The sequence below is a fragment of the Lepus europaeus genome, chromosome 1 (assembly GCF_033115175.1).
Source record: "Lepus europaeus isolate LE1 chromosome 1, mLepTim1.pri, whole genome shotgun sequence".
Taxonomy (NCBI): Eukaryota; Metazoa; Chordata; class Mammalia; order Lagomorpha; family Leporidae; genus Lepus; species Lepus europaeus.
The window spans coordinates 13,375,697-13,395,667 of record NC_084827.1 but is presented as its reverse complement, the minus strand read 5'-3'; the positions used below and the strand labels follow the sequence as shown (position 1 = coordinate 13,395,667).

General features: G+C 52.8%; 1 protein-coding gene across 1 annotated transcript; it reads right to left on the bottom strand.

Moving 5' to 3' along the window:
- Nucleotides 1-4,130: 4,130 nt before the first annotated feature.
- FAM180A (family with sequence similarity 180 member A) lies at nucleotides 4,131-19,559 on the bottom strand. The gene is made up of 3 exons (XM_062198109.1): nucleotides 19,152-19,559; nucleotides 6,864-6,964; nucleotides 4,131-5,186 (listed from the first exon to the last, which is right to left on the bottom strand). The coding sequence occupies exons 1-3, from the start codon at nucleotides 19,225-19,227 to the stop codon at nucleotides 4,842-4,844; spliced, it is 522 nt and encodes a 173-aa protein (XP_062054093.1). The 5' UTR covers nucleotides 19,228-19,559; the 3' UTR covers nucleotides 4,131-4,841.
- Nucleotides 19,560-19,971: the final 412 nt, after the last annotated feature.

The following is a 19,971-nucleotide window of genomic DNA, read 5'->3' as shown; positions in this document are numbered from 1 at the left end:
GAGGTAGAAGGGCTTCTTTGGTTGGCCCACAGAGGGGAGGTGAGAGGGAAGGGAAGAAGTTGGCAAGTTCAGGGACAAGCCTTCCCCAGCAGTTACACTCTGGAATCTCCTCCGCTTACAGACTGGGAGAAGCTTGTAGCTCTTCTCTCAGGGAGGGCATGTGGATTTGGGACAAGGGGAAAAAAAATGCAGAGGAAAACCCTAACCCTTCTCTAAGCGGTGGTCCTCAACAGCATTGCCTTAGTTGGGGAGATGCTAAGGAGGGTCAAGGCGTCAGGAAATCCATGATCTCTTGAGTTCACACAATCCAAGGAATGGCAGCCTTCCAAGATGTACAGCCAGGCCAGTTGAAAACGATCCCCTGGGGTGAAGGTAAAGCGCCCAGGGGAGCAATGCCCCCAAAACCAGTTCTTGACTTCAAAGGCAGGTGCAACTGTGGGACATCCAGGTTCTCTTTGGAATTATCTTGCCATTGTAGGACTGGTTGGGATGGCTCATTTCTCTAAAAGACCTGCTACTGAATTCACTATATTCTGGGCTGTTAGGACCACCTAAACTACCTTCCTTCAGTTTCTTAGACGTCCACTCAGATTAATGGGGATGCCAATGTGGAATAATTTTGAAACTCAGAATGAACACTACTGCCTGTGTGGTGTTGGGCTGCAAATATTAAAGAGACTGGTTGGTAATGAACAGCTGGGGAAGTCAACATCCGATGTTCCACCCAAGAGCCACTTCAGATTCCTGGGTGAGATAATCTGAGAAAACAAGGATTCCAGTGGCTTTAGTAACTCAATCATGGCATTTTTATTACACCGTAAAGGAATATTTGTTCCATAAAGTTAGGTGAGGCAAGTGACACAGTAAGACCAGAAGTTCTCCTTCAGGACTTGGCGCATATTTCAGATGAAGAAAAACCCTTTGGTTCCCCTCGGATGAGAGGTCTAAAGTAGTTAACCCTGAATAGTAGAAAGTGGAAGGGTGGCCGACGAGGGCTGGCAGAGGGGCAAGGCGGGGCGGATCCACTGTGCGGAGCTTCAGTTTCACAAGACCTAAAACTTGTGGCCATCTGTGGCACAAGCATGGGAGGAAGCTTCAGAAAGTTCATGGAAAATGGAGTGAAACCATGTTTATTTGAGTGCCAAGAATTTTTGAAAGTTCTGTATTGTTTTTTCATAATAGGCATCTTCATGAACTTCCTGAAAATCCTTCATTTAGTTAACGTTACCGTACGCTTGACATTGGTTAAGATGGTAACTTTTATGAGTTTTTTCCTCTAATGAGCAACAAGGAAATGGGTTAAGAAAGTAAAGGGTGTTGTGCACAGGCAGTTAATGAGCATTTCCTTTTAGATGAGTTTAGCTGTGGAAATATCTGTTGGCTGATTGACCACTTATGTGATTGTATTTTCAGTCAGTTCAAGGTGAGACGACAGAGCAATGCAAATTGCAGTGCAAAGAGGTTTGTCAATGTCTCTTGCGTGATGCGGGAGATAGCTGTGAGGATGCCAACTACGGCGGAAACCTTCAGGGTCTTAGATCCTACAATCTCCCAGCAATGTACAAATGGCAGAAATGAGTCTGTAAGACAAGTTTTCACTGCAAGCATCACACTGTCACATTATTCTGTGAGTAAATGTGACAAAAAGCAGCCCTATTGTCGTTGTGAAGAGAGCAACATCATCAAGGTGAAATGGGAGGGTCAGTTTCTATCTAGTCTACTTCTCTTGTTCACTGGGCTAAGAGTAAGACAGAGAGAGACAGAGAGAAAGAAAGAAATGGGGAGGAAGAGAGAAAGAAAGAGAGGGGCTGGCGCTGTGGCGTAGCAGGTAAAGCCACTACCTGCAGTGCTGGCATCCCATACGGGCACCGGTTTGAGACCAGGCTGCTCTGCTTCCGATCCAGCTCTCTGCTATGGCCTGGGAAAGCAGTAGAAGATGGCCCAAGTCCTTGGGACCCTGCACCCACTTGGGAGACCTGGAAGAAGCTTCTGGCTCCTGGCTTTGGATCGGCGCAGCTCCAGCCATTGCGGCCATTTGGGGAGTGAACCAGCGGATGGAAGACCTCTCTCTCTTTGCCTCTCCTCTCTCTGTACAACTCTGACTTTCAAATAAATAAATAAATCTTAAAAAAAAAATTAAGGGAGAGAGAAAACCGCTTCTATCTTCCAGTTTGCACCTTAAATGCCTGCAACAGCCAGGGGCTGAGGGTTGGGGGATGGGGCTGAGGCTGGATCCAGGGGCTGGTAGTGTAATCCAGGTGTCCCATGTAGGAGGCAGGGACCTAATTACTGGAGACATCACTGCTACCTCCCAGGGTGTGCATTGGCAGGAAACTGGAGTCAGGAGCTGGAGCCAGGAATCAGACCCAGGCCCTCTAATTTGGAGTGTAGGCGTATTAATCACTAAGTGTTAAATTCTTGCTCCAAGGGGCAGGGTATTTTGGGGAGTGAGGGATGGTGAGCATAATATATCATTTTTCATGTCAATAAAGTAATTGTTATAAAACTTTTGGGGGTAAGAAATTAATCTGCTTTCAGATTCAAATAGTGTTTAAGAACCTAGTTATGGGAAATGAAGTCTTCATTTGCCTTTAAAAAGGCAATTTCTTTTTTGTCAGTTGTTGACTACCATATACTTTCAGGTCCCAAAAGTTCAACATACAAAGTGCCTTCAATTTTTTGTTGCTGGATGAATGAACCTAGCGTTGCTACCAGTGATCCTGGGATTGAGCCTTCAATTCACAGGTCTCCTACCATTGGAGGAGGCATTTATCATACACAGTAGGCAGGGACTGCAGAGCTGGTCTTTCCATCTGATGAGGTCTGGGTACAGATCCCTTCGGATGGGGGTGGAGTCTGGGGGGAGGCGCATAACTGACTGCACTGTGTCTAGGGACCGAAGCCATTGTTGGTCACTTCCCAATCCCACAAGCAGGAAGAATGGAAAGAAAGAAGGTTCACTTCCTCTGGGGAGTCACAGTCCTGTCTGTACACTGCTCTTGGTTTTAGCCAAAGAGACTGAAAGACAGTATCAGAGTATGAGCAGTCAGAGGGATGGAAGTGGAGAGAGAGAGGGAGAGAGAGTCAACCAGAAGGGGCATGGAGGTCTATCAGGAAACAGATACAGATATTCAGAGTTGGGTTGAAAGACAGTATCAGAGTACGAGCAGTCAGAGGGATAGAAGTGGAGAGAGTCAACCAGAAGGGGCCTGGAGGTGTATCAAGAAACAGATACAGATATTCAGAGTTGGGTCCAAATACAGAGTGGCAGAAATGCTGGAATGAAAGGGAAGAGACCAGCAGAGCTACCATGTCAGTTAGAAAGAGAAAGACTGAACAACAAGCGTAACTCAGAACCTGAGCTTGAGGGCGGTATAAGAGCAATATGATGGGGAGAGAGGCTGGGAGTTATCGCTCCTCTGGGCCTGAGAGTAGCACTATGCAAGACTGGAGATGATGCAGATGACATTTCCTGCATCCTTGTATTTCTCCAAAAAGACCCTGCTGCTAGGGCTGATAGGCAAAGCTCGTTTGTGTCAAATGACAATTGTTGAATAACCTTCGCAGAATCGAATTTAGCCCAGTGATCGTCATTCGAAGACTAGACTTCTGCAGCTTCCACTCCAACCCCAGCTGATACTTTGCCAAAGCTGGTAGCATTCCTGTGCTGTGAGGAGCCCTTACAGGTATTTTATTCCTAGCAGACACTTCAGCCAGGAACTGCTCTTTAACATAGAATGAGAACATAGCTCACTACCTTAATCTTTAGGCTAAGGAAGAATGAACTAGGGAAGGCAGGTCACATCGGTAAAAATGCGTGATGGTGAGGGAGGTAGCAGAAAAACTCAGACCTGGGCAGAGAACAGGCCAAGCCCCAGCTTGCAGGGCAGGGTCGGTACAAACAGTCCTGCAGGCCTCTTGTTGTCCCTCCCTGCAGTATCTCACAGCTAGTTCAACGATTGTAGGAATTTCAAAGGTGGAAGGAATCTTAGAGATTATCTTATCAATTCGTTCATTAGACTGTTTCCAATGAGTCTTTTAAGCTAGTAAATAAAAGCTGAAGCTTTTCATATGTATAGTTTAGATGTGGAAATCAGTATTGAATCAACTTAAATCAATATTTGGGCATTTGACAGAGTAAAATCCTGTGTTTTCTTGGGAGCACCTGGTTATTTGAAGATGCTAACTTATTTTAGGATTGGGAGAGAGAGGCCGGGGCCACCTCTTCCATTCGCAAGGCCCCTCTGCGTTAGCTCGGGTTCTCTGTTGGAAAGACAAGGCAGGACTGGGCTCCCAGCATCTCTGTGGCCCCCTTTCTTGTAGAGAGGGTGAGTTAAGACAGGTCATAAAACTACTGATTTCCTGACCTCGGACAAACTCAGGAAGTACACCCTTGGCTCACAACGCATTTATTTGGGTGTAGCTCTAGCTTCTTGGAGTTTACTATGGAACTGCTGGGGAGACATTCGTTCAAGCCAGCGCCAGGCCGCTGTCCCCCCACCCCATCTTTGTGCCATGGCCACACGTCTCTGCCGCCCTCTCCCTCTCCCGCCCTCACTCCTGGTGTGTCCAGCGATGGCTCTGCGTGGGAAGCCTAAAGATTCCTGCATGACCTCAGGCAGAGCATCCCGCCTCACAGGCATCCCGAGGGACCTCAGCGGCCCCTTCTCCCGGCAGGTGCGCCTGGCAGGAAGCTACCAAGCGCAGAGGGGCTCCTCGCATTTTATCTCGGCCGATCTGTGTTGCTGGGCGGTCTTCCTGCTGGGCTGTGTGGGAGGAGTGAGGGAAGGAAGCCTTTCTGGATTGCTGTGTGTACAGGTCCCTGCACAGGGCCCAGGCTCTCAGGGAGCCGCCCCGGGGCCTGCGGACCGCATCAGATCATGCCTCAGGGCCTGGAAGAGGCTGACCAGGGACTGGGCCCAGATGTCCTTCTGATACCCTTGGGACAGCGCCGTGCGGTAGGCCGCATAGGCGAGGGTCAGCACGGTCCTCTCGAAGTCCTCCCTCCTGAGGACGCCGGGGCGCCCGGCCAGGCTGGCACTCAGCCGCCGGACGTCCGGCAGGCGCTTGGGGATGACTTCGTTGCAGACGGCACGGAAGGCCGCGGCCTTGCGCAGGGAGTCCAGCTCCTCGTCCCTGATGGAGATCTTCAGGTCGGGGCTGATGCGCAGCTCGGCCAGCAGGAACTGGTGAGAAACACAGGAGGCGGAAGACATGAGGGCGGGCCGTGCTGAGGACAAAGCCACATTCCTCACAACCCGCATTCGCGCGGGGAGGCTGCGGGGCAGGAGCTTTGGAATCCAGAGAGATGTGGGTTCCGGGTCTGCCTTTCCCACTGCCCATGGAGTGGGCCGAGAGTTGCTCAATGTCTCCGAGCCTTGGAGCGCGGACACACCCAGCCTGGTGCAGGGCGCAGAGCTGCTGTTTAGGGGACCACTGGTTCCAGGGTCTGGTGCCGTTCCCTGCCGCCCTAACTCCATCCCACCCACCACATACCTCCTAATGCATACACCGGCTCTTCTGGATAATTTCCCAAATCTGAATCTCGGGATTTGAAGGATGAAGAGATTGTGTGAGGAGTTGGGTGGGATACAGAGATTGGGTTGTGTCTCTCTCTGCCTGCCCAGGGTAAGGACTGGGTAGGCCTGCCGTCTCCTTCCCTGGGCAGGGCCAGGCACACAGCAGGCACCTCACAGATGCTCGTAGCTGGAGGAACTCCAAATCCCAACTCTTCTCTCTGACTCCATCTTCCCCCTGTTCTGTTCCCTCCTGCGTGGTACTGTCTTTTATCTTCTTAAAACATGGATGGCGTGTGGGTGGGGGTGGGGGTGCTGACACTGTGGCACAGTGGCTTAAGCCACCACTTGCAAATGCTGGCGTCCCATATCACAGCAGCAGTTTGAGCCCTGGCTGCTCCACTTTGGAGCCAGCTTCCTGCCAGTGTCCCTGGGAAGCAGCAGGTGATGGCCCAAGTGCTTAAGTCTCTGCCACCCGCGTGGGAGAGTTGGCTCGAGTTCCAGGCTCCCAGCGTCAGCCTGACCTAGCCCTGGCCATTGCAGCCATCCGGAGAATGAGCCACTGGGTGGGAGATCTCTTTCTCTATCGCTCTGGCTTTCAAATGAAACAAATCCATCTTTAAAAAACCAGCCAAACAAGGATCTGCTGTGTGACTTCCATGTGTGAGACGTGGCATTTCCACTGTGTTCCCGGTGGCAGGATTCAGTGGTGTGGCTAGAGCACAGTATCTCTTTCTTAACCCAGTAGTCTCAGTGTGCGAAATCAGGGGATGCCAAAGGCAGAGTTAAACACCCTGATTTAGGCCCAGAGAGAAATGGTGGCTTACGCACGGTCACACGGCTGAGGGGTGACAGAGCCAGGGCTGAGGCTCAGATCTGGAGCCACAGAGCGGGGGAGGTGGGCAGTGCAGCTTCAGGACGTGTGCCCTGTGGTTTGGTGGGGCTCAGAGGCGAGCGCAGAGAGCCTGCAGGGTGGCCCTGGGCTTCCAGAAGCCCCGCTCTGCCTGCAGGGAAGCCTGGCAGCATGACGGCACCCAGACCCTGGACCCTTTGGTGAGTCCTGCCTCAGAGCTGGCGGTGACTCCCAGGAATCAAACCAAAGCACTAATCTTGCCTCGACTGGACTGATGCCTTCCTACCCTGCTTGGGGGGGGGGGGGGATGGAGGTCCTAGGGCTATTTTGGGACCCGCAGGATTCCATGACCCCTGCAACGAGTCTAGGCCGTTCCCTGCAGCAGCAGGGACCAGTCATGTTCAGGGTCTCTAGGAGGTCACTCCTCCAGAAAGCATCGAGAAGATCCAGTGCCTTCTAGGCGACCCAGATTGATGACCGTCCCGTCTGCCTACCTCGTAGAGCAGTTCCACCTCCTCCAAGGAGTTCTGCAGGACTGGGTTCAGTGGCATGGACGAGGACCTCTTCGGCCGATGGGCAGCAGGGAACAGCACGGCTGAAAGAAACAGAACGTGAGCTCCGGGAGGCTGTGTCTACACTGCCCTTCTCCCTCCTTAGCCTTGCTATGGCCAGAGAGTCTTGGAAGCCATAGACTCAGCATGGTGGTGGACATGGAGTGGGCATGGGGACCGACTCCCCTGGCATGTCCTGCAGAGCTCCGGGGGGTATCAGACCCTGACCCTGCAGTGGCTTCAAACCTGATGGCTCATCAGGCCCACCTGAGAAGGTTTCTGTTTTGTTTTTAAGATTTTATTTGTTTATTTGAGAGGTATCATTACAGACAAAGGCAGAGAGAGACAGAGAGAGAGAGAAAGAGAGAGAGGTCTTCCATCTACTGGTTCACTCCCCCAAATGGCCACCATGGCCAGAGCTGGTTCAATCTGAAGCCAGGAGCTTCTTCTGGGTCTCCCACATGGGTACAGGGGCCCAAGCACTTGGCCTATCTTCTACTGCTTTCCCAGGCCATAGCAGAGAGCTGGATGGGAAGAGGAGCAGCCAGGACTTGAACCAGCACCCATATAGGATGCCTGCTACTCCACAGCGCTGGTCCCCTGAGAAAGTTGTGAAAAATGCATGTGCTTAGGCATATGTAGGCCCTGAGGAATTTATACTAAAGCAAAGACAGATAATGAACAGAACAGAAGTGAGCAAAGCTAAAGTCCCAAATTCAACAAAGAAGTCCCTAAAGATAGGAGGGTATCTCAAAGAGTTCACAGAGAGTGGTGTTATGTCTGTTTTGGTTCAAATTTTTTAAAGTTCATCTATATGAGAGACCTTGAAAAAGCTCATGGGAACATGTATATGGTGAATAATCTATGCACTGGATTTCAAAATGTTTGTGCACTCAAATAATCTTATTTTTTTTTAATTTTTTTTATTTTTTGACAGGCAGAGTGGACAGTGAGAGAGAGAGAGACAGAGAGAAAGGTCTTCCTTTTGCTGTTGGTTCACCCTCCAATGGCCGCCGTGGCCGGCGTGCTGTGGCCAGCACACCATGCTGATCTGAAGGCAGGATCCAGGTGCTTCTCCTGATCTCCCATGGGGTGCAGGGCCAAAGCACTTGGACCATCCTCCACTGCACTCCCAGGCCACAGCAGAGAGCTGGCCTGGAAGAGGCGCAACCGGGACAGAATCTGGTGCCCCAACCGGGACTAGAACCCGGGGTGCCGGCGCTGCAGGCGAAGGATTAGCCTATTGAGCCGCGGCGTCCGCCCATCTTATTTTTAATTCCGTTTTCCGTGAACTTTTGGAAGTTCCTCTGTACTGTTCTCCAACAGTACTGCACCCCTTCGCGCTTTATTTTATCAGAATAAAGTGCTGCTTTATAATCGTTCTCCATGCTCTTCATCAAGGATCAGGGCTACCCTGGCCTCCAAAATATATACAGAGGGCAAAAATAAAGGGAGAGAGCTGCTACAAGACCCGGACATCTGGCTCCGAGGGACCGAGGGACCGTGAGGCCCAGCTCAGGGCTTCCCCCAGGCACCGTGGTTTAAGAATGCACTCAGCCCACAGTCAATGATTTGTCAATCTTGCTCCCCAGGGGTAGCACAGAGAGACACGGGATAGCCAGGGTTAGGAGCTTGCTGAGGACCAGCAGGGGGAGGAGATAGACTACTTATTACCAAGCACAGGCGTGATGGCTATAAGCTGCAGTTCTCGGAGATGGTATCAGGCTGGGATAAACAGCCCTGACTACCGCCACAGCCCCCTGTGCTGCAATGATTGCTAAGCCTGCTGCCAGCTGATAACAGAAGGTGCAGTTTTTCCAAGACACTTGATTGTCATCTGCCAGAAAATGGAGGACATAACTAAGACTCTGAGACGGCAGAGTGGCGCCCCCTGAAGTTGTGCAAAGTGCAACGTGTAGAACCGAAAACGACCACTCTGCTGGTCAGGGATGGAGCTTGGAGCCCTGAGGAGAAGGCCCGGTGGTGTCCGGTGCACGGTGTTGTAGGAGGAGGCAGGGACCACGTTCATGCATTTAAGATGGGTTTCTGGCAGAAGGGATAAAAGGTGAAATAGCTTCAACTCACAGGAACTTTCCAGAAACTTCCTTGTAGGAATCTCCCACTTCCCAGCAAACGAGCTGGTTGGAGGTAGCTTGTTACGATCCATACCCCAAGTTCCTCAGGGGCTGGGATACATGTGGTTTTGTGTTTGGGCACCTGTGGCAGAGCCTGGCAGGCTTCTAGGGAGTGCACTAGGCTTAGCTACTGGTCAGCAGAATCCTTGCTCTGAAGGACTCTCTGGCCTACAGTGCGACCATCGTGGGAAGCAGCCTTTGAACTCGGAGCAATAGCCCAGGGTCTTAGGAGAGTTTCCTAGCTGTTAGGGCTCGTGGAAGCCCTGGCTTCTGTTCATCCATTGTCTCTGCCTGTGGTTTTAGGGGAGCTCAGGCGAGTGAGGCATCTCTGACTCTGCCGGTTCATACCATTAGCATCACCTGTTAAAAAAATACTGAGCCCTGGTCCCAGCTCCAGGATGCCGATTCTGCAGAGCCAGGGTGTAATGGGGATGTTAGGTTTTGTACATCTTCCCAGGGTAGAGGATCACTGTCCTCATCAGGAGGAGCTTGGACCGTGCTTGTGAAGTTGTACAGAAGCCACTGCCCCTGCTGGGTGTCCGCTCTTGGGCTAGCCCAGTGGTCATCAACCTGACTTTGCTCCAGCATCACCCGGGAACCTCTCTCAACTGAAGATCACACCCTAGGCCACCTTAGGGGTTCCCTGGGGGTGGCATTGGAACTTTGACAGCTTCCAGGTGACAATGGCAGCCAGTGTCGATCACCATTGGGTGGCCCAGGTCCCTGATAAGCAGATAGAGCCCTTGAACCATAAAGCAGTTCAAGGCTCACTCCAGCAGGCCTCCTGGAGACATCTGAAGAGACCAAGGGCATCACGCTGTTGGAGGCTGTGCGTGGAGGCACAAAGAGGGTGTAGACTTTGCCTCTGCTTTCTCCTCAGTGGGACATGGAACCAGGCTCACAGTGGTCCTAGACGGGTCTCGCCTGGGGTGTGACCTGTTTCTTGCTCTGTGCCCAACTCCTCTTCCCATCAAGAAAGCATGGATGAAACCCCTTTTCAGGGTAGGCTCTATCTGTGAGATCCATTTTGCTTCTTTAATTCTGCTCCCAGAAGTTCTCTCTTGTTGCAAAGTTAAAGGTATTGTTCCCTTTTAAAAACATTCACTGCTCTGCCGATGGAGGGGACAGGGAGGGAGAGGCGTGGATGTGGAGGCCTTTCTGCCCTTGTAATCACAGGGTGGCCACCTCCTGGGAAGCCATTCTCTGCCCTAAACCTGCACTTTCCTCACTCAATGGCTTGCCTGCACACAGCAATGCTGCGGTAGCGTGCTCGCGCCAGGTGAACCCCCAGTTCTCAAAGGGTCGAGAAGAAAATGCTTCCGATTCAAAGCTGAGCCTGATAATGGGAACGCTTGTTTCCAATAGCCCTCGTTCGCCTACTTAATAATGCCTCCGTCTGGAGGGTAACATTAGCCAGGGCTCCAGTGTCCAGACTGTTGCTCTGGGAGGTCTGTGTGGGGAGCACAGGAATCTTACAGGCGGGTCCCTCCCTCCCCGGCCCCCAGCCCCAGCAGTAACTGCCGTCACGTTTCCGTAGCCGCTTTGACAGTGGGTGTCGGGCAGAGGTGGGGGTGCTTGTGCCCCCACAGGTGGCTGGAGGGCAGCCAGCCCTGGGGCAGGGTGTCATTGGCTGCAGCTGCCCATGCCTAACTCTATGTGAGACGAGACCTGGAGAGGACAAATCCATCTCCCCCGGAGATGCTGGAGGCGGTGGGTGAGAAGCCGCTCGGTGGACGCGGTGTATGGACGCAGAAGTGGGGTTGATGTTGTGACACAGCTGGTTAAGCTGCCGCCTGTCACAACAGCATTCCACATTGGAGTGCAGGTTTGAGTCCTGGCTGCTGCACTTCCGATCCAGCTCCCTGCTAAGGCGCCTGGGAAAGCAGCGGAAGATGGCCCAAGTGTTTGGGCCCCTGAACCCACAAGGGAGACCTGGCTGGAATCCCAGGCTCCTGGCTTCGGCCTGGCCCAACTCCGGCTGCTGTGGCCATTTGGGGAGTGAAGCAGCAGATGGAAGCTTGCTCTCTTTCTCTCTTTCTCTCTCTCTCCCCCTGTCACTCTGCCTTTCAAATAAATCCATATTTTTCTTTTTAAACCTACAGAGATTAACAATTGAATGTCCAGGCACCCCGAGATGTTCTTGTCCATGATGAAGGCTCAACCCTGCCAGACACACCCATGGCGAGACAAGGGCCGGCCGACTCCGAGCTGTCCACCTGGATGCGAAGCTTGAAGCTACTCTTGCTCTGACAGCGTTAGAGAAACAGCCAAGTTTCCTGGGGAGCCTTCGGGGCAGCCGCACCGTGTGCCGTTGTTTTCCATCTCTGTCTCCGTGTGCTTTCAGCATCCATTCTACCTGTTTCACATCCTGCCCCTCTGTCACCGGACGGCCAGCTCCGGGCAGGGACAGGAAGGGGCCCGCGCTTCTCCTGTGTGACCGTGGGGTCTGGGTGATGCAGGAGCTCTGAGTGCAGCCTTGATGCAGATTTAGGAATGACTTCTAGACCGTGAGCTAGACGCAAAGAACAACCACAGCCCTGGAGACGCGAGGCTTTGCTGGGCTTTCTTCCCGTCCCGTCTGTCTTGTCTCCCGCACTGTTGGAGGTCATCTCAAGTTCAGCTTCCTGCTTGCCACAGGTCACCTGAGCACCGAGCCACAGCCAAGGCTGCAGAGGCGTGGGCGTCCGAACTCCTGGCTTTGTGCACCTCCCGCTTGGTGTCAAACCGAGTCTGTTTGCTTTCTACATCAGTCCACACCCCAGCCCAGCTCACCCTCCAGGATGTGACTCTGTCCCGGGGGACATCTGAGCTGCATGTCGTTTCCTTACATGCAAGACCGCTGCCCAGGCTGGCCCTTGGCACGGGCTCCTGGCCTCTGAAAGGTTGGACCGACCAGCATAGAACAAGTGATTCCCTTGCTAAAGGTCACGCCACACGGCCCAAGTTAGTCCAGGAGCGGAGTCAGAGGTTCAAGGCTCCCGGGTAAGGGCGTGTTCTGTCCGCGTCTCCTGGCGGGAGACAACTTTGGACCTCAGACAGAAGTTGTACCGTGTGCAGCTCGGGAGCACTGGGTGCCTGTCTATGTGCCTTGTGCTGTCCCTGTGTTCCTAGGAGGTAGGTACTCACTTCCTGTTTCATAGATGAAGAAACTAGGCGGCTCAGGAATCCTTCCACCCAATTTGTTTGAGGTAGGTAGGACTAGGCTGTAACCCAGATCTCCGAGACCCTAAAACCCAGTCTCACCCAGAGGGTGATCAGTTATGTTTTTATGTGGGTGCATCTGCCCAAAGACTGGGCAGTCCAAGTTCTAAGTAACTACAAGAAGGGCGACCAGTGAATTATGGGTGAGTGAATGCATTTGCTGTCATAGTCTTAGGGCCAGTGTTGTGGTAGCAGGGTAAGCAATTGCCTGGGACGCCAGCATCCCATGTGAGCCCTGGCTTGGGTCCCAGCCACTCCACTTTTTTTTTTTAAGATTTATTTTGTAAAATATTTGAATGGCATAATTACAGAGAGAGAGAGAGAGAGAGAGAGAGAGAGAGAGATATCTTCCATCCACAGGTTCATTCCCCAAATGACTGCAATGGCCAGGGCTGTGCTAGGCTGAAGCTAGGAGCCTAGGGCTTCTTCTGGGACTTCCACATGGGTGCAGGGGCCAAGCACTTGGGTCACGCTCTGCTGCTTGCCCAGGTGCATCAACAGGCAGCTGGATCGGAAGGGGAACAGCTGGGTCTGGAACTGGCACCCATACGGGCCACTGGTGTTGCAGGTGGTGGCTTTACCTGCTGTGCCACAGTGCTGGCCCCTAACTGTTCCACTTCTGATCCACGTCCCTCCTACTGTTCCTGGGAAAGCAGTGGAAGATGGTCCAAATGCTTTTTTCCCCTGCACCCATGTAGGAGATCTAGATGGAGTTCTGGGCTCCTAGCTTCAGCCTGGCCCAGCCCCAACCATTGTGGCCATTGTGGGAATGAACCGGCAGATGGAAGATCTCTCTATCTCTCTCTAACTCTGCCTTTCAAATAAATAAACAAAAACCTCACATATCCTTAAATGAATCACAAGCATTTGTAAAAGCTCAAACGTTGATTTATAACAGTGTGTGTATCAGGCCGAATTGCTACAACCTGAGGCCCAGCTGGCTTGCATGGATCCTTCATTGCTGTCTCCCTTCCTGGTCCTTTGCAATCTCCTGGCCCAAGCACAGCCCAGCTCCACCTGTTCTAGGCTTGGCCCCGAGCACCCGCGTGGCTGCAGAACAGCCCCTGTGATGTGCGCTCGCCCCACGTTCGCTCTCACTCGCCCACCACGGGCACCCACTTTTCCAGTGCTGCTGCTCCTCCCGTCTTCACTTCCTGCTCATCGGCCTCCCTGTTCCGCAGCGCTGGCCCCGGCCCTGAGCGCTGTGCTCGCTGCTGGCCACACGCACTTCCTGATGGATCCAGCGCTGTTGCCAGCTGCCTGGTGACACCTGGTGCATTGGCAGCTGTCATTTCTCCTTACTGTATCCTCAACCCTCAGTGCGGGCACACACACCCACCCACACACATTCACACAACACACACAACACACACACCACACGCTCACACAACACACACCTACATGACACATACAACACACATTCACACGCAACACACTTAACACACAACACATACAACACGACACACACAACACAGACCCATAACACACACCCATGTGACACACACAACACACATTCACACACAACAAACAACACATATAACACAACACACACTCACATGACACACACAACACACTTAACACACAACACACATGACACACACATTCACACACAGCACACATACACAACACACACAACACATAACACCAACACAACACATACAACACACAACACACACTCACATGACAAATACAACACACATTCACACACAACACACTTAACACACAACACATGACACAACACACATACATAACACAAACACACACAACACATACAACACAACACACACAACACAACACATGACACATACAACACACATTCACACAACACACACAACACATGACACAACACACAACAACACTCACATGACACATACAACATATACAACACACTCACACATAACACACACCCACATGACACACACGACACACATTCACACACAACAAACACAACACACAACATATACTCACACACAACACACACAACACACATTCACACACAACACATGACAACACACAACACAACACACACTCACACATAACAACACACGTTCATACACAACAAACAACACAACACACAACATATACTCACACACAACACACACCCACACAACACACAACACATTCACACACAACACACACAACACATGACACAACACACAACACACACTCACCTATAACACACAACACATCCACATGACACACACAACACATTCACACACAACAAACACAACACACATTCACACACAACACATGACACAACACACCCATACAACACACACAACACATTCAACACACACAACACACACAACACACCACACTCACGACACAGCACACACTGAACACGTACAATACACACCCACACGCGCACGCACCCCTCCTGCGTCATCTCCCTCGCTGGCTGCTCAGGTGTCGCCCTCCCTTTGCCTTCCCCTCTCCAGTTCCGCTTCCCCTCTCCGGCGAATCTCCCTGGCCTGCCCTGGATTCCCGTGGCTCTCGCTGGGTCTTACCTCGCCCCGACCTTCAGCATCTCCCCATGGTGTCTGCGTCCATCCTTGGCCCGGGCCCTCACTGCCTTCCTCACACAGCACCCGGAGGGAATCTGCACACACAGGTCTGACGATGCTGCCCCTTGTGGCTTTCCAGGGAAGCGCAGCTCCTCAGATGGCTCCCCGCCAGACTCCTACCACCTCCCTGGACTCAGCTGCCCTCATCCCCAGGCTCATGCCACTGCAGCCACAGGCCTCCTCCTCACCTGTGGACACCAGGCCTGCCTCTGCCACAGGGCCTTTGCACATCTTCCTGGAATACTCTTCCTCTGGAGGCCATGTGAGTCTCTCCCTTCTCAGGTTTTTCATCACCTCCTCAGTGAGGCCCTCGGTGCCTACTATATTTAAAATGAACTCTAACTCCTGTCCCTACTTTATCACCATCCCATAGCCCCATTTCTTATCTATATGTCCTCCTGTAAATCTGTATCTCTTTATCATCTCTCTGATTACTGTATGTACTTATCGCCTGTCTCCCTTCACTAGGATATCAGCTCCATGAAGGTATGGGACTTGTCTGTTTTGTTCATGGTGGTATTCCCATAGAAACACATTACCCATCCTTGTCACTAAACTCCAGTCTTTTCAGTCAGAGTGATTTACACAATGCTTCTGTTTCTTCTTTTTTTTTTTTTTTTTGGTTTTAAGATTTTATTTATTTATTTGAGAGGTAGAGTTACAGACAGTGAGAGAGAGAGACAGAGAGAAAGGTCTTCTTCCATCCTGCTGGTTCACTCCCCAAATAGCCTCAATGGCCGGAGCTGGGCCGATCTGAAGCCTGGAGCCAGGAGCTTCTTCCAGGTCTCCTGCACGGGTGCAGGGGCCCAAGCACGTAAGCCACTTTCCACTGCTTTCCCAGGCCATAGCAGAGAGCTGGGTGGGAAGTGGAGCAGCTGGGACTGGAACTGGTGCCCATTTGGGATGCTGGTACCATCCATAGGTGGATGCTTAGCCTACAACACCACAGCACTGGCCCTTGCTTCTCTTTCTGACAGGGCGATTCAGGAGTTTCTTTGCAGTTCCAGGTCCTGGCTAACGATCAGACATTAGATGTTGACATCTGTCTCTACCTCCTCCTCCCCTCGGCTCAGAGGAGCCCCTGTTCTGGCGAGGAAGAAGTGGCTTTTGACTTCTCAATGAAGGCTGTTGTTGCCTCCCCACACCTACCTCTTCCAGGCTTTCTGGCTTAGACCTGCAGATAACAGAAGAGTATGAAGGCTCACCCCTGTTTCCACTTAACTGTGCCTAACATTTGTCTTAGAAAGGCTGTTGGAAAGGATTCAGCCTGCAGACCGGCTCAAGCCAAAAGACAACTGAGTTCTGAATGAACTGGTTAAAGCAGCTGTATGGAAAGGACAGTGAGTGTGGAGGGAAAAGCTCTCATTCATGAAAGATCTCTCGCCAGGTCCTCCTGATGTCATTGACTTTCTGGCTCCTAAGCCAGCCCTTTGGAAATCTGAGTTCTGAGCGAGCCAGGGTCTTGGCCCTGAGTGCTGGGGTTCCCTGGAGTGCTCCCGTGGGGAGCTGGTGTTGGCCAGAAAGATCCACTAGGTTAGGAGGGCGGCCCAGGGGGAGTGGCGAGGTGGTGGATAGGAGGTAAAGCTGCCTCCTGAGATCCTGGCATCCCATATATGGGTGCTGGGTCAAGTCCCAGCTTCTGCACTTCTGATCCGGCTCCCTGCTAAAGACCTCGGGAAAGCAGCAGAGGATGGCCCAAGTGCTTGGGCCCTGCACCCATGTGGGAGACCCGGATGCAGCTCCTGGCCCCTGGCCTTGGCCTGGCTCCACCCTGGCCTTTGGGCTGCCTGGGGGAATGAACCAACAGATGGAAGATCTCTCTTTCTCCCTCTCTCTCTTTCTCTCTCCCCCTGCCCCATAATGCTTTCAAATGAATAAATAAATCTTTTAAAAATTATATATACATATACTTTAATTTTTTGAAGTCTGGCTAGGGCTCTCTTGGGAAGCAGTGCTTCAGCAGGACCTGAGATGTGGGGAATCTGGCCACTGTGTGTGTGTGTGTGTGTGAGAGAGAGAGAGAGAGAGAGAGAGAGAGAGAGAGAGGGAGAGGGAGAGAGAGATCGGGCGCCCCAGGTTGGCCGCACTGACCGCAGGTGAGTCATTGGGTGGTAATCAAGCAGGCGGGGCGGGAATTGGGCAACCCTGGATCCTGGCGTGGAAGCTGCCTCCCAGGGCGGATCCTAGAGAGCGTTTCTGAGAGAGGTGGGGGCCGTGGAAGGAAAGAGGGCGCCCTGTCGCAGCTGCGCATCTTTGGGCTCTTTGTGCATCTCTGCAGGGGGAGCAGGGATGGGGCGGGGGGGGTGGCAGGGGGCAGGGGGCCAAGGCCACGCGATGGCACAGGAGCCTGGTGTAGGCAGAGGGCATCCTCACACTCTTTCCAAAGGACGTTCTAAACTGGAGCTGGAGCTGGGGTGGGAGAAGGACGAAGGTGTGAGAGGAATGGGACATGTGGCCAAACTGTTCTTTATTTGGGTGTGACTCCCAGTCCATCTGTAAAAAATGGCAAGTATTGTGTGTTCCTTTTGGTAATTAGCAAAAAAAATGTTCAAAATGAAGGGAATCAGGGACGACTTCCGAAGCTGGTGGAAGGATTCCATATCATTTGCTGACTCTGAACGCGGGTTAGGGCCACTGCTCCAGCACTTTCCATCCGTGGCCTCACCGCACCCTCTGTGCTGGTCACGTTGGCCTTGGGTCTCTCCACCGATTGGGAACCTACGGGGGACAGCCCTTCCCCAGTGAGGAGGGGGCTGGGCCAGAGTAGTTGCTGTTGGACCCTCTTTTGAGAGCCCCAGACTTTCCTTTAAGGAAGGAGTTTCATGTTTAAGCCGGCATTTACAGGGTGCTCTGTCATTTAGAAAGCATTCTCCCATTTTTTAATATGGGCCTCTCAGTAACACCACAAGGGGCAGTTGTTAGCAAAGCTCAGAGAAGTTCCGAGATTGGCCAGCGATCACACAGCTGTGGCTGGCTTCAATCTGAGTCCCTTGCAGGGTAGCTCACCATACGTGCTTACAAGCCGTATTATGAGTTCAAGATCCCTTCTGGTTTTCCTACAGCCCGGGTTATCCCTTTTCAACAGGCAAGGTCAGTAGACGGGACACGGGAGGAGGTAGTAGAATCCAGCCCTGGGACATCTTTGCACTGTGCCTCTCCCAATGTGTGTGCACATCATGAGCAGGTGTGCGCGTGTGTGTCTCTGTGTGTAAATGCAGTGTTGGTATGAAAAGAAAGGGTAAAAGGCTACATTATTTGCCTCTGGGCAACAATTATTTCACAGCTCAGCTCAGAGGAGGGCAGGTCCCTAATACCGGGCTGAACTGTGAGGCACTAAAAACCGAAATAAGCTCAGTGGCTTTGCCCCCACTCCCCCCCCCCCACCCCGACTTCAGGGCAGGCTCCTCTGTGTTGCTCACTCCTTTCCTGACACTGCCCTTGACAGCAGGGGGCTCATCCCGTCCCACGCCGCCGTGCCAGTGGGAGCGCGAGAAGCACCTCCGAGCCTGACCTGAAGGAGCCCCATCCTCCTTCCGGTTCTTGCTGGGAGGGTGACCTCAGCCGGCTTTTGGGCATGGGAAGGCCTCCTTTTAAACTGACCAAGAGTGGGCAGCAACGTTGGACCCTCATTTCCTAAGAACGATTGATTGGCTGGGGGTGCTGCCAGTGTCTGCCAAGCAGAGCCAGTCCCGGGAGTGTGGAGGAAAGATGTCACCCCAGGTCTGAGGGCCACATCCTCGGGGACAGGCAGTGAGACAGGAGCTTCTGCTGGGGACCCTGCCTTCCATGGCGGATTGGTGAGGGGCTGGTGGGAGTAACAGGGCCCATGCATAGCAGGTGCAGAGGGGTTTGTCTGTCCTTGCCTGCCACGGGGCCTGCTCTACCTGCTTGCCTAGTTGCGTGCACCTGTGGTCAGGAGGCAGCCTGGAGAGGCCTCTGCGGCCCAGCACCCATGTTCCAGGCTTTCAGCTGCGGGCCACAGCACCTGCTCTTGACGCCCTGCCCCAGCTGCAGCAGCGCGGGGGGACCTGCAGGGAGCACACCCACATCCTGTGAAGCAGCAGTGAGCTCTGGCCTGCCCAGGAGGGATGCTCTCTGCGTGCTCTGCCTCGGCCAAGGACCCAGAGCAGCGGCGTTGATTTTTCCTAGTGCCATATTCCCACCCCCGTCTTATAAGAAGGCCAGAGCGTAAAGCAATGGGCAGAGATAATAGGAGGGTGTGGCGGGGTTTCTAATTTCCTCCCCACCCCCTCCTTCCCCTCCAAGTCCCTAATTGTCTTTAAGAAAGGAAAGACAGCAGAAAACCAACAAAAGAATAAAAAGCAACTCACCCCTGCTCCACCTGTGGGACACGGTGGCCTGCGCATTGTAGTACAACAGCAGAAGCAGCAGTGTCTTCCAACACATCTTGTCTGCCAAGGTGAGAAAGTGGCCCTTTCTCCCCGATGGGACCCCGGTGGCTACAGGTACGCTCGGGAAAGCCGATGCTGCCCGGGAGACGATGGCTCGCCACTCGCTTCGCTTTCGGGAAGAGCCGAAGTGCCCTCGCCTGGCCTCAGGAGGGCGGAGGCAGACGGCTGCCTCCTGGGTGGGACGGGAGCCGGCACCTCTCTTAATCCAGCTCTCTCTCTGGGATTGGGGGACCGGGCTTCCACACAGAGACTGTTTTTTGAGCACATCTGGAGTGACTCACGGGGCATGTGATCTCCTTGGCAGTGGGGTGGATAAATATAATTTCTGCTCTTGACTTCCATGTGTTGGATGCGCCCACTGGAATTTTTCTTTCACAAACAGACCCGCGGAACTTGTTAGAGAGCCCGGTGAAGCATTGGCTGCTCTCCCCGTCCACACACACTGCACCCGAGCCAGGGCCGACCGGAGGAAGGGCTGGGAGGAGGCTGCCTTCGGGACAGCAAGAGCGTTGTGGTGCCTGGGTCGGGTGTCAGGGGTGCCCTTCTCTGGAGCTAGACCTAGGCGTCTGGGTGCTGAGTCTTCCCTGCGCTCTGGCTGGGAGAGGGGTCGTTGCACTTGTAAGGGAGCAGAAGTGGAGAGGTGTGTAGGTGTATGTGTGAACGTGTGTGGGTGAGGATTCGAGGGTCAGAGGACTCCCCACCCGTGTTCATCACTATGACAAAATACCCAAGGCTGGGT

Coding starts and splice junctions, on each gene's coding strand:
- FAM180A (XM_062198109.1), bottom strand. CDS start 19,227: ATGTGTTGGAAGACACTGCTGCTTCTGCTGTTGTACTACAATGCGCAG. Junction 6,965..19,151: donor GTCCCACAGGTGGAGCAGGG/GTGAGTTGCTTT, acceptor TGTTTCTTTCAG/CCGTGCTGTTCCCTGCTGCC. Junction 5,187..6,863: donor AGGTGGAACTGCTCTACGAG/GTAGGCAGACGG, acceptor GTTTCTCACCAG/TTCCTGCTGGCCGAGCTGCG.